The sequence below is a fragment of the Trachurus trachurus genome (assembly GCF_905171665.1).
Source record: "Trachurus trachurus genome assembly, chromosome: 11".
In the NCBI taxonomy this organism is placed as follows: domain Eukaryota; kingdom Metazoa; phylum Chordata; class Actinopteri; order Carangiformes; family Carangidae; genus Trachurus; species Trachurus trachurus.
In genome coordinates, this window is record NC_139904.1 from 1,150,376 (window position 1) to 1,163,965 (window position 13,590).

Below are 13,590 nucleotides of genomic sequence, written 5' to 3' on the forward strand. Positions count from 1 at the left end.
TATCCCTTTAAGTGACTGTTGATATATAAACTGTTTATATTCAGATTGTTGTTCGGTTTTAAAAAGCACAGCAGGGTCACGGTTTCTCCTCCTCACCCTTCTTGCTCTTCTCTTCACCTCTGATGGGTTTTTATTTTTATTTTTTTGTAGTTGTTTTTTGTAGTTGTTAATGATCCGACCCTCCTGTGCCTGGAAACTGGACTAGATGAATCTGAATAACGTCAGGTACTTCCTGTTTGCTCCACCTGTCTGAAAGAGTTAAAAAAAAATGTGAAACAACCGTTTATTAAAGGGATAGTTGAACATTTAGTCAAACTGGCCCATTGCCATAATAATCCCTATAGTCATAGCAGTAGGTTCGTTACCTTTAATTGTCGGTGCAAGCTGTTTTTAGAACGGCGGAGCAGAGCCGTGAGCTGCTCAGAGCTACGCTACGGAGGCTCATTATGGGATTTCTTGGTTTCCCTCATCATCAAACTCATCAAATACACAATCCAACAACTCCACAACGCTCTGGTGGACAAGTTGTGAGCTGCACATTCACCACGCTATGAGATAATAACACAACGTTACCACACAGAGTTGTTTTAGAGGGAAATTCATGCAAAACCACTGATGCGTGTTGCCTTCAGGGACAGTTTTTCATCAACAGTCTCTGTATTTCCCTCTAAAACAACTCTGTCTGGTAACGTTGTGTTATTATCTCATAGCGTGGTGAATGTGCAGCTCACAACTTGTCCACCAGAGCGTTGTGGAGTTGTTGGATTGTGTATTTGATGAGTTTCGTCAATGAGGGAAACCAAGAAATCCCATAATGAGCCTCCATTAGTAGCGTAGCTCTGAGCAGCTCACGGCTCTGCTCCGCCGTTCTAAAAACAGCTTGCACCGACAATTAAAGGTAACGAACTTACTGCTATGACTATAGGGATTATAATGGCAATTTTGGCCAATTTGCCAAAATGTTGAACTATCCCTTTAAGTAACAACCACTCAACAGTCACATGAGCAGACTGATCTCTATCTACCGGACCGAGCTGAGCTGCTGCTGCTGCTGGTTGTAGCTTCATATTCATGGTCTCCTCCTCTCATCAGCTCTCCATAGGAAACGCAGATGTTTAGTCAGACTTTCACTCTTTTAATATAAAGATTTGTTTCTTTTCTTTACGACCAAATGAAAACACTACGCTAGGTACACACACACACACACACACACACACACACACACACACACACACACACACACACGCTCTCTTGTTGTTTTGGTTTTTTTTTCTTTTTTAATTGGCATGCATGGTGCACGTCAGCAGCGTCAGCAGGACTCTCCACCTGAGACGTCGTCGACCGGCCGGTGAAAGACTCGGGAAGCTTTTTAAAAACACACAACACACACACACACACACATGTGCATATTTAAACATGTTTCAGTGCTTTTCTTAATGTGTAGGTCCAGAGTTGTATCTATGAACCACACACCAGATGGTTGAACTTGTTTTTTAAAACCCTCCTGTGGCTTCAGACCGTGTTCTCCTGCGTCTCTTCTCTCTCTCTCTCTCTCTCTCTGCTTCACTGTGACGATGAAGAAAATCAACCATAAGGAAACGAGTTGGCAGGACGTCTATGATGATGATGATGACGATGATGAGATGTATTTATTTTCAACACTGGGACCTGGCACCCCCACAACCCGAAAGGAAGTAGATTAAAAATTGTAATTTTATTAGATTTTAATAAATGTTATATGGTCATTTTTATTAAAATTGACTTTTTGCCCTTGAACTGTCTCTGTGGTTTCTTTTTTTTAAACACAAACACCATTTTATGTGAATTTCCTTCTTAAACTATTTGACAAATCAGATTAAAGAAATAAGTTCAAATTTCCTTTTGTTCTGAGCATCTTTTAAAACTCCAAAGTCACATATTTCTTTACTTGTTCCATTTTTCTCGTGTATATTAAAGTATGAGAATATATTGTAGTTATTTTCATGTATATAACTGTCTTTATTCACTTCTAATCTATTGTAACTGTAACTAAAATCATCAATATCGTAGTGGTATTAATGTTAATGGTCACGGTTTCTATCAAATGTAATAGGGGTTTATATTCATGTGTGTTTTATGGACACTGTGTCTATTTGCGACAGTTGTGAAGTTTGGTGGCAGGAGACGAGGAGCCAATCAGAGAGCACGTCACATGTTCAATGTTTTGTTCGTCACTCAGGTGAAGTGACCACGCAGCTTCAGAGGAAAACGTCGCTGAGTCTCATTCTCCTTCAAAATAAAATCTGGCTACATTACATCAAACTTCACATCCAGATGTTCTAGTTTAGTTTGAATTATTTTATTTCTTTACTTTTAAAATCTGTATGTATTCTGTATGTTTTATATGTTTTTTGCTGTTATTCTTATTTATTTATTGTTATCCTGTAACCCTTATTGCCTTTTTGCTTACTGTCACCTTTCTATGAGCTTGTTTTGATATTATTTTTTCATTATGACAGTTTGGGCACAACACAGTCTGTCAGTTATATGATTGTGTTGTAAAGCAAGTATTCACAACACTCACACACATTGACCTGCCACCTGTAATTACAAACATCAGATTTTTTGAGTCTCTCCTTTCATGTTTCACCAGCGTTACAAAATAAAAGAGGCAGATTCACTGGTTGCACAAGTAGATCAAAAATGTACTCGCACTGTCCCACATTTTAGGGGCAAAATGCAAAATGCCTCCATTTACAGTCTGGAGCCCTGTTTAACAGTGAAACACAATAATCAATAGTGTTATTTAAAAAAATACTTTGTATGAGTGTTTATTTTGCACAATTAACCTATGTTATAGGCATATTTGATTTGAATGTAATTTTGGCCCGCTGATTCATTTTTGGCGCTTCACTGAGAAGCTGTAGCAAGGGTGTCAAACATGCGGCCCGTGGGCCAGAACCGGCCCTGCAGAGGGTCCAATCTGGACCTCAGGATGAATTTGTCAATGGGAAATTTGAAATTGCACATATTTTTATCAAGAAATTTCAGGTGGTTCATAATATGTTTTGTAAAAGGATCAGGTTCAGTAACCGTAAACATACAAAAACAGAGGAAAATTTCAATTTTTAAAATATATTTAAAGGTTATTATGCTATTATTTTACTGGTCCGGCCCACTTGAGATTAAATTGTGCTATTTGTGGCCCCTGAACTAAATTGAGTTTGACATCCCTGTTGTAAAGGAAGAAACACCAAAACCAGTCCTTCGTACTAGAAGCAGCGTCTTTTATTTTGAAATCACAACCGGAAGTTGAGCGTAACGTCCGTTAACCTGACGCAGCAGCAGCAGCTCCAGTTCGCTTGACGCTGCGAAGTGAAAGTTGCTGATCTCACTTCACTTTATAAAAACACCGGAGGAGCTGTGGTGGTTTACAGGCTCGGTTCGGTTCCTCTCGGTTCCTCTCTTCCCTCTTCAGCGGGGACAGAGAGAGAAACAGCGGCCTCAGCAGCGTCTTCCTTCGGCTCCACGATGTCCGGCCACGGCCACGGGGGCCACGGCGGCCACGGGGGGGGCGGCCACGGCCACGGGGGCTGCGGCTGCTCCGCGGAGCATGAGCCCGCGGAGAGAGGCCTGGAGTTCGGCCTCTACAGCCGCATCGACCTGGAGAAGCTGCAGTGTCTCAACGAGAGCAGAGAAGGCGACGGGAAGACGGTGTTCAAGCCCTGGGACCAGCGGCTGGAGAGGAGCAAGGTGAGGGGGGGGGGGGGTGTTCAAGCCCTGGGACCAGCGGCTGGAGAGGAGCAAGGTGAGGGGGGCGGGGGGGGGGGGGGGCGGTGTTCAAGCCCTGGGACCAGCGGCTAGAGAGGAGCAAGGTGAGGGGGTGAGGGGGGGGGGGGGGGGGTGTTCAAGCCCTGGGACCAGCGGCTAGAGAGGAGCAAGGTGAGGTAGCTACACCTGCCCCACGGCCCCACGGAGCAGTGGCGTGTTCAGAGAGTGGCCTTGGGTGAAATCTGATGTGCCACCCCAGGTGCCACCCCAAAATATGATGGTTTATATGTCCAGTCAGAGGCATTTTATATATTGTTTTATACTGGCAAGTCTTCAGATCTATGGAATCAAATATTGAGGGTTTTTTAAATTGTATTTTTAATTGTATGTTGCCTCCACTGTATTTTTGACTAGTAGCTCTAGTTTTTTTGTTTTTGCAGTGTTAGTAATATATGTAGATATGGGTTTTGCAGACAAAACTGGGTCTGGCTAAAACCTGTGTGGGTGTGTGTTTGCGTGTGCATATATGAGTATGTAATGTGTGTACGCAGGCTCTTATGCTCACGCTTCATGCCACCCCACCATAAGTCAGTGCCCCACTTGGGCCACCCCAATCAAAAATGTCTGGACACGCCCCTGCCACGGAGCCTCTGCCCCGGCCAGATGCCCCTGTAGATGCCCCCTTCCCTCCCCACGGAGCCTCTGCCCCTGTCTCTTTGCCCCCCCCCCCTCCCCAGGCCAGTTGCCCCTGTAGATGCCCCCTCCCCAGGCCAGTTGCCCCTGTAGATGCCCCCTCCCCAGGCCAGTTGCCCCTGTAGATGCCTTTATTCTGGACCAAAACAGCAGCTCCTGTTTCCTTCTGGGTCAAATTGACCCAATCTGTTCACTTCCTCCTTCCTTCCTTCTCTCCACAATCCTTTTTCCCTTGCTTCTTTCCTTCCTTCCCTTCCCTTCGTCCTTACTTCTTCTTCCTTCCTCTTTTATCTTTCCTTCCTTTTTCCCTTCCTTCTTTCCTCCCATTGTTCCCTTTGTCCTTCCTTCCTTCCTTCCTTCCTTCCTTCCTTCCTTCCTTCCTTCCTTCCTTCCTTCCTTCCTTCCCTTTTGTCCTTCGTTCCTTCCTAACTTCCTTCCTTCCTTTCGTCCTTCCTTCCTTGACCCAGGAGGGCAGCAGGATGTTATTATTTCCCCCCCCCCCCTGGTGCCTTTAGGGCAGCTTCCACCCTGGCAAACCCCCCTGGTGCCACTGCAGAGGTTCTTTCTGCTGCAGCTCATTGAGACGGTTAAAGGAGGAAAATGAACCTCAGCACTTTGTTTCATCAGTGTGTTACAGCTGCACCAGGACACACACACACACACACACACACACACACACACACACTCACACACACACACAGACACACACTCTACAGGAGAGGCAGTGTTTCATAGCTACTGTATCTGTTGTACGTAAATAAATACACTTCAATTAGTCTGCAAGGAAAACAGGACGAACTTGACACTTTATCAGGTTTTATCAGTATCAGACTGAAACAGTGACGGCCGACCACAGTGACAGACACTCTGCTCTCTGCTCCTCTGCAACAGGAGCTGCTAAGTCATTTTATCCACAATATAAATACACATTCACTGGCTAAAAAAAGAGTCTCAGTTTGGACCTGCAGTGCAGCTCACAGCTCTGTTCTTCAGGGTTCAAGGTTCCTTTTATTTTACTAATCATTTTAAAATACAAAATACAAATTAAATTCTCAGTATATGATCCTGTAAAAGGGGGAAACACCAGAAGCTTCTGTAGCTTATGAACAATACAGTATATTATGAGAAACAATTCCTATTTCTACCTAGAATCTAACCTAACCCCTAACCCATCTAAGGTGATTCCATCAGCTCAAAGAGTTAATGGTGTAATACAATAATGACACAATATCATCACATCAGGCACAGGAACAGCCAAGCCTGATTTAGACATAATTCAGCAGCGTTTTTTGTTTTAATCTCTTTTTTAAAACAGACAGTGATGCAGTCAGACTCTTTGTCCAGTGAAACCAGTTCACCAGGATCTTCTCATCATGTCCCAGTGTAGACGGAGACTGTTATTGTGTTGGTTTTGTTGCTACTGTCATTTGCTATCAGTTGCTACATGAGACATGAGACTTTTTATTGATCCCATGTGGGAAATTTACTTGTAACAGCAGCAAGTACAGAATACATGAAGAAGTAAGGAATAAAAATACAAAGAATTTACTATGTATATACATAAATACAAACAAAGAGAGGAAAAAAATGACATACATGTTTAGTTTAGTTGGTTTATTTTATTGTAACTGTAAGAATTCACCTCTTCTCCTTCTCTTAGTATGTGGAGAGTGATGCAGATGAAGAGTTACTGTTCAACATCCCGTAAGTCTTCCTCTTCTTCCTCCTCCTCTTCCTCCTCCTCCTCATCCTCCGAGAGGGGTCTGGCTGCAGACCTCCACTGTCAGGGCGCTTCCTTGCAGACTGTCTTATAACTTAATATTTTTTATACAGTCTATGCCACAGGTCTATGCTTCTAACAGAGCGCTGTACGGCCCGAGTCCGACGAGCCGTTGTCTTGCTGCTGCGTTCACTAATGAATATTGTTTCTGTTTCTTCGTATGACGAAAATGTGTCGCTTGACTTTTACCAGAGCCAGTCTATTGACTCAATATTAGAAGTTCTCTGCTTTTACTAATCTCCACACAAATACGTGCTTCCGGTTTATTTTTTATTTTGAAAAGCTTCGAATCAACTTCCGTCCTCACAGTGCAGGTCTGCAAGGAAGCGCCCTGACAGTGGAGGTCTGCAGCCAGACCCTCTTGCATCCTCCTCCTCCTCCTCTTCCTCCTCCTCCTCCACCTCCTCCTCATCATCATCAATACTGTTGTCACCATCTTGATTTTGAACCTTTTCTCCTGCATGAACCCTTTAAAGGCTGCACACACACACACACACACACACACACACACACACACACACACACACACACACACACACACACACACACACACACATTTAAAGACAAACACACACAGCACATTTGCAGCACCAGCGTTTTATTGTTATAAATCTGTTGGTTTTCACATTAAACTCATTAAACTTCATGTTGTTTCTATCATTTCAGACCAAAACCACTGATTTTCATTTTCACTCTTTCACTCTTTCTCTTTCTCCTTCTCGTCTTTCACCGCCACAGCGTCACAGCGTCACAGCGTCACAGCGTCCTGTCTGGGCGCTGATAGCACCTCCTGCTCCTCTCTCTCCTCTCTGACAGTTTCTTTCCTTCCATCTAAAACAGTTTGTAGCGGAGGAACTGACTGAGTCTCGTCTCTTTCAGTTTCACCGGCTGCGTGAAGCTGAAGGGCGTCATCATATCTGGAGAAGACAACGACTCTCATCCGGCTGAGGTTCGACTGTGAGTGTCACACAATAAACTGATTTTTTTTAAAGGATAGTTCACCCAAAATTCTAATTTCCCTCATGATCTCCTCCCCCTCATGTGGACTAAGGGCTGGGAGAAGTTTCAGAGTCCTCCGTGGCTTCTCTGAGTTACAGCGGGGTCTCGGCGTAGCAGTGCATGTCCATATGACGGTTGCAAATGGATACCAACTGTCTTCGTAACAAAAAGACACACCAAAAAACATCCAGATACCTCCATGCTGCTCGTATGTAATGTCCCTCTTGTATTGAAGCCCCAACATGCAAAATTGTTACGAAAAAAATTAAATAAGTCTATATTTCAAGCTTGTTTGTAGCGGAAGCTTCTCGAAGCTCCTCTTCCCGGTTCGTCCAAATCTCGCACGATTTGCGGACCAGGAAGAGGAGCTTCGAGAAGCTTCCGCTACAAACAAGCTTGAAATATAGACTTATTTAATTTTTTTCGTAACAATTTTGCATGTTGGGGCTTCAATACAAGAGGGACATTACATACGAGCAGCATGGAGGTATCTGGATGTTTTTTGGTGTGTCTTTTTGTTACGAAGACAGTTGGTATCCATTTGCAACCGTCATATGGACATGCACTGCTACGCCGAGACCCCCTGTAACTCAGAGAAGCCACGGAGGACTCTGAAACTTCTCCCAGCCCTTAGTCCACATGAGGGGGAGGAGATAATAATGAGTGCAACTATCCCTTTAAGTCCCAATTAGATGAGACCTTTTTAAAAAGTATAAAATGAAACATGCTGCTAATGGTTTGTTCCATGAAGGAGCTGATTTGCATATTTATTTATTTTTTCCCCCCAGGTATAAAAACATCCCTCAGATGTCGTTCGACGACGCCGGCAGAGAACCGGACCAGGCCTTCAGACTGAACAGAGATCCTCTGGCCGAGCTGGAGTACCCCACCAAGTGAGGCCAGCTGTGATGTTTAAAGGGATAGTTCAACATTTTGGCAAATTGGCCCATCACCATAATCCCTATAGTCATAGCAGTAGGTTCGTTACCTTTAATTGTTGGTGCAAGCTATTTTTAGAACGGTGGAGCAGAGCCGTGAGCTGCTCAGAGCTACGCTACGGAGGCTCATTATGGGATTTCTTGGTTTCCCTCATCATCAAACTCATCAAATACACAATCCAACAACTCCACAACGCTCTGGTGGACAAGTTGTGAGCTGCACATTCACCACGTTATGAGATAATAACACAACGTTACCACACAGAGTTGTTTTAGAGGGAAATTCATGCAAAACCACTGATGCACGTTGCCTTCAGGGACAGTTTTTCATCAAGCAGACTCTGTATTTCCCTCTACAACAACTCTCTCTCTGCTCCGCCGTTCTAAAAACAGCTTGCACCGACAATTAAAGGTAACGAACCTACTGCTGTGACTATAGGGATTATTATGGCAATGGGCCAGTTTGCCAAAATGCTTAACTATCCCTTTAATACGCCCGTCTCACTTTATCACAGCTTTTAATTGCGCAGATGTTGCTAATGAGACAGATGTTCCCGTCCCAGAGTCGGACCAACGTGTGACCTTTTAGATTTATCATCATCATCGTTCATCATTGCAGCTCACTCAGCGACACCAGCGTCCTCTGTTTCTCTTTCTGTTCCACTTTATCGTCTCTAACTAACACACTTTCGTTCTTTTAATTTATGTTTTGCTGCATCATTGTTTTTTTGCTGTGTCATGTTTTTTTTGCAGGATCGCTCGTTTTTCCAGCGTGCAGCATCTCTCCATCCACATCTCAAAGAACTTCGGAGCAGAGAGCACCAGGGTCTACTACATCGGCCTGAGGGGAGAATACTCCCAGGTCAGTCTGACTCTACTGCAGCTTTCACTCACACCAAACAAACACTTTAAAGGGATAGCTCACCCAAAATTAAAAAAACTGCACTCATTATCTCCTCCTCCCCCTCATGTGGACTATTAAGGGCTGGGAGAAGTTTCAGAGTCCTCCGTGGCTTCTCTGAGTTACAGGGGGTCTCGGCGTAGCAGTGCATGTCCATATAACGGTTGCAAATGGATACCAACTGTCTTCATAACAAAAAGACACACCAAAAAACATCCAAATACCTCCATGCTGCTCGTATGTAATGTCCCTCTTGTATTGAAGCCCCGACATGAGAAATTGTTCAGAAAAAAATTAAATAAGTCTATATTTCAAGCTTGATAACTCTGAAACTTCTCTTCTTCTTAGTCCACATGAGGGGGAGTAGATAATGAGTGCAATTTGAATTTGGGGGGAACTATCCCTTTAAAAACAGCCGATCCCACTCCTCTCGGGTGAATAAATCAGCAGCGAATGTCCAAAAGAATTTAAAGCATCGTGCATCGTGCATCGTGCTCTCAGCTGAGTCAGCTCCATCAGGGTCCTGTTGGTTTGGAACAACTGTCCCGGTGCATTCAATGTTTGTTGTGAATAAATGAATGAACGCAGTTGAAAATGAACATGTCACTTCTCTCTGTCACAGTATTTAGTGCTGTAGTGGCAGTTTTATCAGGGTTCTTACGGATCATTTAAAAGTCTTAAAAGACATTGAATTCATTAATCTAAAAACAAGGCCTTAATTGGCATTAAAATGTCTTAAATCACTTTTTCAAAAGTCTTCAAAATGTTAACACTTGGTAAGTGGTATTTTATGATTGTAATTAGTCTCAAATCTCAAAATAATTGGTAACATTTCGACATAAAGAAGTTAGTGGCGGCCGTCAACGCTAAATCTCTCACCGCCTCCAGCTCCAGTCAGTGGTTTTTTTTCAGACTTTTTATGCATTTATTTTGAAAGGAGCTGGAAAGAGACACAATCCAATGTTCATGTAGCAGTCACTTTACCTTGGATCACATAGGAAAGTGGGTCAAATTGTCCCTAACCCTATGTAATTGATGTGGGGGTTTTTTCTGCATTTGTGTTTATTGTGAAGTCGGTCTTAAATTTCATTTCAAGTGGCTTTAAAAAAGTCTTAAAAAGTCTTAAATTTAACTTGGCTTAAGCTGTAGGAAGTTTAGGAATCCTGTTTATACTGTAGCAGCCAATAATATGATCATGTGTGTCCTCTACTCTGCTGTGAATCTTGAAGTCGTCGTCTCTGTTTCCTCCAGGCTCACAGACACGAGGTGACCATCTGTAACTACGAGGCGTCGGCCAATCCCGCGGATCACAAAGTGGAGAGCATCATCCCGCAAACTAACTTCATTTCTTGAAAGCTTCAGCGAGCTGCGACGAGGAAGAGAAGGAGGAAGAGAAGGAGGAAGAGAAGGAGGAAGAGAAGGAGGAGGAAGAGAAGGAGGAGGAGGAAGAGAAGGAGGAGGGAGAGGAGGAGGGAGAGGGAGATGAGATGTTTTCAGTGGCGTCCGCCCGCTGTCATTGACACGGGGTCAAAAGGTCAAAGATGAGTTCAGCGCTGCGACCTGGCAGGTTGGTGCAGCTGCACCGGGACGGAGCGGTGAAACGTGACGACCGGAGGAGCTCGGCTGCAGCGTGGACGACGAGCCGCCACGTCGCTCTGTGTTTCCTCTCTGGCAGCAACGAGTGAAGGCTGCTTAGTGCGGGCAAACAGCTTCATAATTAATGCATGAACCAACTCGACAGACACGCAGATAAAGTCTGTTCTCAGTTTAACCTGTAGCTACTCTTCTAATTCACCAACACATTCATCACTTCTGTAAAGTGACAACTGCTCTCAAATAAAACAATGAAGGCTGGAAATTAAACCAAACCAGTGTGTGAGTGTTGGATTCATTAAACAGCACCGTGGTCGCCATGTTTCTCTTCTTCTTCTAGATATAAAACATGTCAATAAAGGTTAAGACCCTGTGTTGACAAAAAAAACATTTATAATTTCTACAAATCTATATTCAGGGAATCCGCGGGGTCTTGAAAAGTATTAAAAGGTGATAAATCAATTTTGGGAAAATGAAGACCCTTAAAAAGTATTAAAAAGTCTTTTCACAACTTTATAAAGTCTTAAATTTTAAAGGTATTTTTTCTGAATTAGCTGTCCAAGAGTTTGAGTCCTAAAACATTGTGTAAGTGTGTGAATTTATTAGTTTTGTTAAAAAACAAAGATGAACCGGTTCATGAAAAAGAAAAGAAGACTTTTTTTTTTGTTTTTTTGAGAGTGGAGCAATGTTTTTTTTGATAAACTTTGCCTTTGATTTATTATCTCAGCCTATTTTGAATTCTGTTGTATCATAGTCGTCTAGTATAGTCTTTATCACAAACTAAAACTGTTACGTCAAAAGTGTCACTGATGTAAATGGTTACAGTTTGAAGTGGCGGTGAGGTATTAAAAAATATTGAGAAGGTCTTGAAAAAGTCTTAAAAAGGTGTTAGAATTAACTTCAAGATTCCTGTATATACCCTGATATTATTAGTCTTTTGTAAAACCAACACATTAGGTATCTATTATGACTGTTGCTGGATCTATTCTGCCACATAGTGGATCATATCGAGACTTCTCCTCCTGTTTGACCAGTAACTGGAATAACTCGTTCCTCAGTCCATAAATCCTCTTTTTGTCTCTTTTCAGCTGCTCCCTTCTTATCCTGCAGACCAGAAACTAAAAATAGCATCTGCTCTATTTAGGAGTCAGGAGTCCTGTATTCAAATGCAAATGTGCAGAACGTATCATCAACAAAATGATCTCAAAGTATCAAGAGTATAAGTCGCTGTTGTATTTATATTCAGTCTTTTACCATAACCCCTCAAAAACATGATTTAAATTAACCATTTAGTCGAATAGTTTAACGACTGTGTATTGATTATATCATTTTTTTAAATAAGAGATAGGGGTGGAGTCAGGTAAAATGGGCCATCAGGTAAAATGGGCCAGATAAGGTTGGAGCATCATAGCTTTTTAAAAATCTAACAGCCAATCACTATAACTGATCTTGCATTATTGCTACAACACTTCTTGACATGTAACAATAGTTTTGATTGGTCTGATGTTGTGAAGGTGGGCGGGGCAGAGCGCTACATGCAACACATCTGGTCGATTGAGCAGAAAGTTAGCATGGCATAGTGAATGTCATTCATCATTAATAAGGGTGATATGGCAAATATAAGTGATCTTACCAACAAAGAAAAAGGCTTATGAACAATGTATTGACAGGCTCTTTCAAATAAAAAACATAAAATTAAAGAAATAAAATTGATTTTTGTGAAAAATGTTATTTTAGGTACCGGCCCATTTTAGCTGAGGCAGCGAGCTAAAATGGGCCACGAATTTCAGCTAATATGGGCCACATACAAAACACAGTCTCACACTGAAGTTACACAGAAATTGAGGGTGCAAAACATGTTCAAAGTTAGATATATATCCAAGGTTGGTCAGTGCCACTTATGGTACCATAAGAACTTTGGGGAAGAAAATGGCATCTATAATGCCACACACACACATTCACACACAGTACAAAGAGGCTATAACATAGTCAGTTAACAAACAGCATAGCAGCAACATGATCATGTAATTTTAAAATGCATTTTAAGATTAAAAAATTCTTCAACCTCTTATGTATTTACTTTAGTGTTTAATTTAGTTTTGTAATTTAGTAGTAATATCAATTCATTATACAAATTTAAATGATTTCTACTAAGATTACTGTGTTGTTCTCTCTTAGCCCAATTCAACTGAACGGCTGGCCCATTTTACCTGAACATTGCATCGAACCTCGAGAGGGAACATCCCGATACTTTAACTCTCATAATTCCAAAAAAAATTATACTTTTTCAAAAAAAATTCACACAGAAACATTTAAGAGACCTATGTCAATTTTTTAAAATATCAATGGATTTCATGCATAGCTTTTTGATGGTCTTATTAATCGTTTACCAAAAAGTGGCCCATTTTACCTGACTTCACCCAATAATTCAAAAATTATTCATTGAAAGGGAAGGGGGTTACAACTTAAGGGGAAAATTTAACTTCAAAATCAGGAACATACGAACAACAAGAAGGAGCTTTTGTGTTTCTATCTGTGGAACTAAACTATGGAACAGTTTGAATGTGGGATTAAAAGAATGTCCAAACATAATCCAGTTCAAAAAGAAATACAAAGAAATTATTTTCAGTATGTACAGAAATGAGGGTGTCTGACAACCACAAGGTGCTTATTATTATTTATTTGGGTATTATTTACCCACTTAGTTATTTGTTGCTCGGTTCATGTTACTTTCAGTTTGTCTTTGTATGTATGAATGTGTTTGTATATGTTTTTATATGTATATGACTATATAGAGAGATACAGATTAGTAATCATATGTTAGAATAAATCTATATGTATATAAATATAATAATATATTAGAATAAATCCAGTTAAATAACTCATAAATTAACTTACTGTATATATTATAATGACTAGATAACCTGATAAATAAT

At 41.6% G+C, this 13,590-nt stretch overlaps 1 protein-coding gene across 1 annotated transcript; it reads left to right on the plus strand.

Moving 5' to 3' along the window:
- Nucleotides 1–3,317: 3,317 nt before the first annotated feature.
- pithd1 (PITH (C-terminal proteasome-interacting domain of thioredoxin-like) domain containing 1) lies at nt 3,318–10,929 on the plus strand. The gene is made up of 6 exons (XM_083982492.1): nt 3,318–3,732; nt 6,104–6,147; nt 7,103–7,180; nt 8,011–8,115; nt 8,914–9,022; nt 10,313–10,929. Exons 1-6 carry the CDS (start codon nt 3,511–3,513, stop codon nt 10,412–10,414), a joined length of 660 nt encoding a protein of 219 aa, XP_083838618.1. The 5' UTR covers nt 3,318–3,510; the 3' UTR covers nt 10,415–10,929.
- The last annotated feature ends 2,661 nt before the right edge of the window (nt 10,930–13,590 follow it).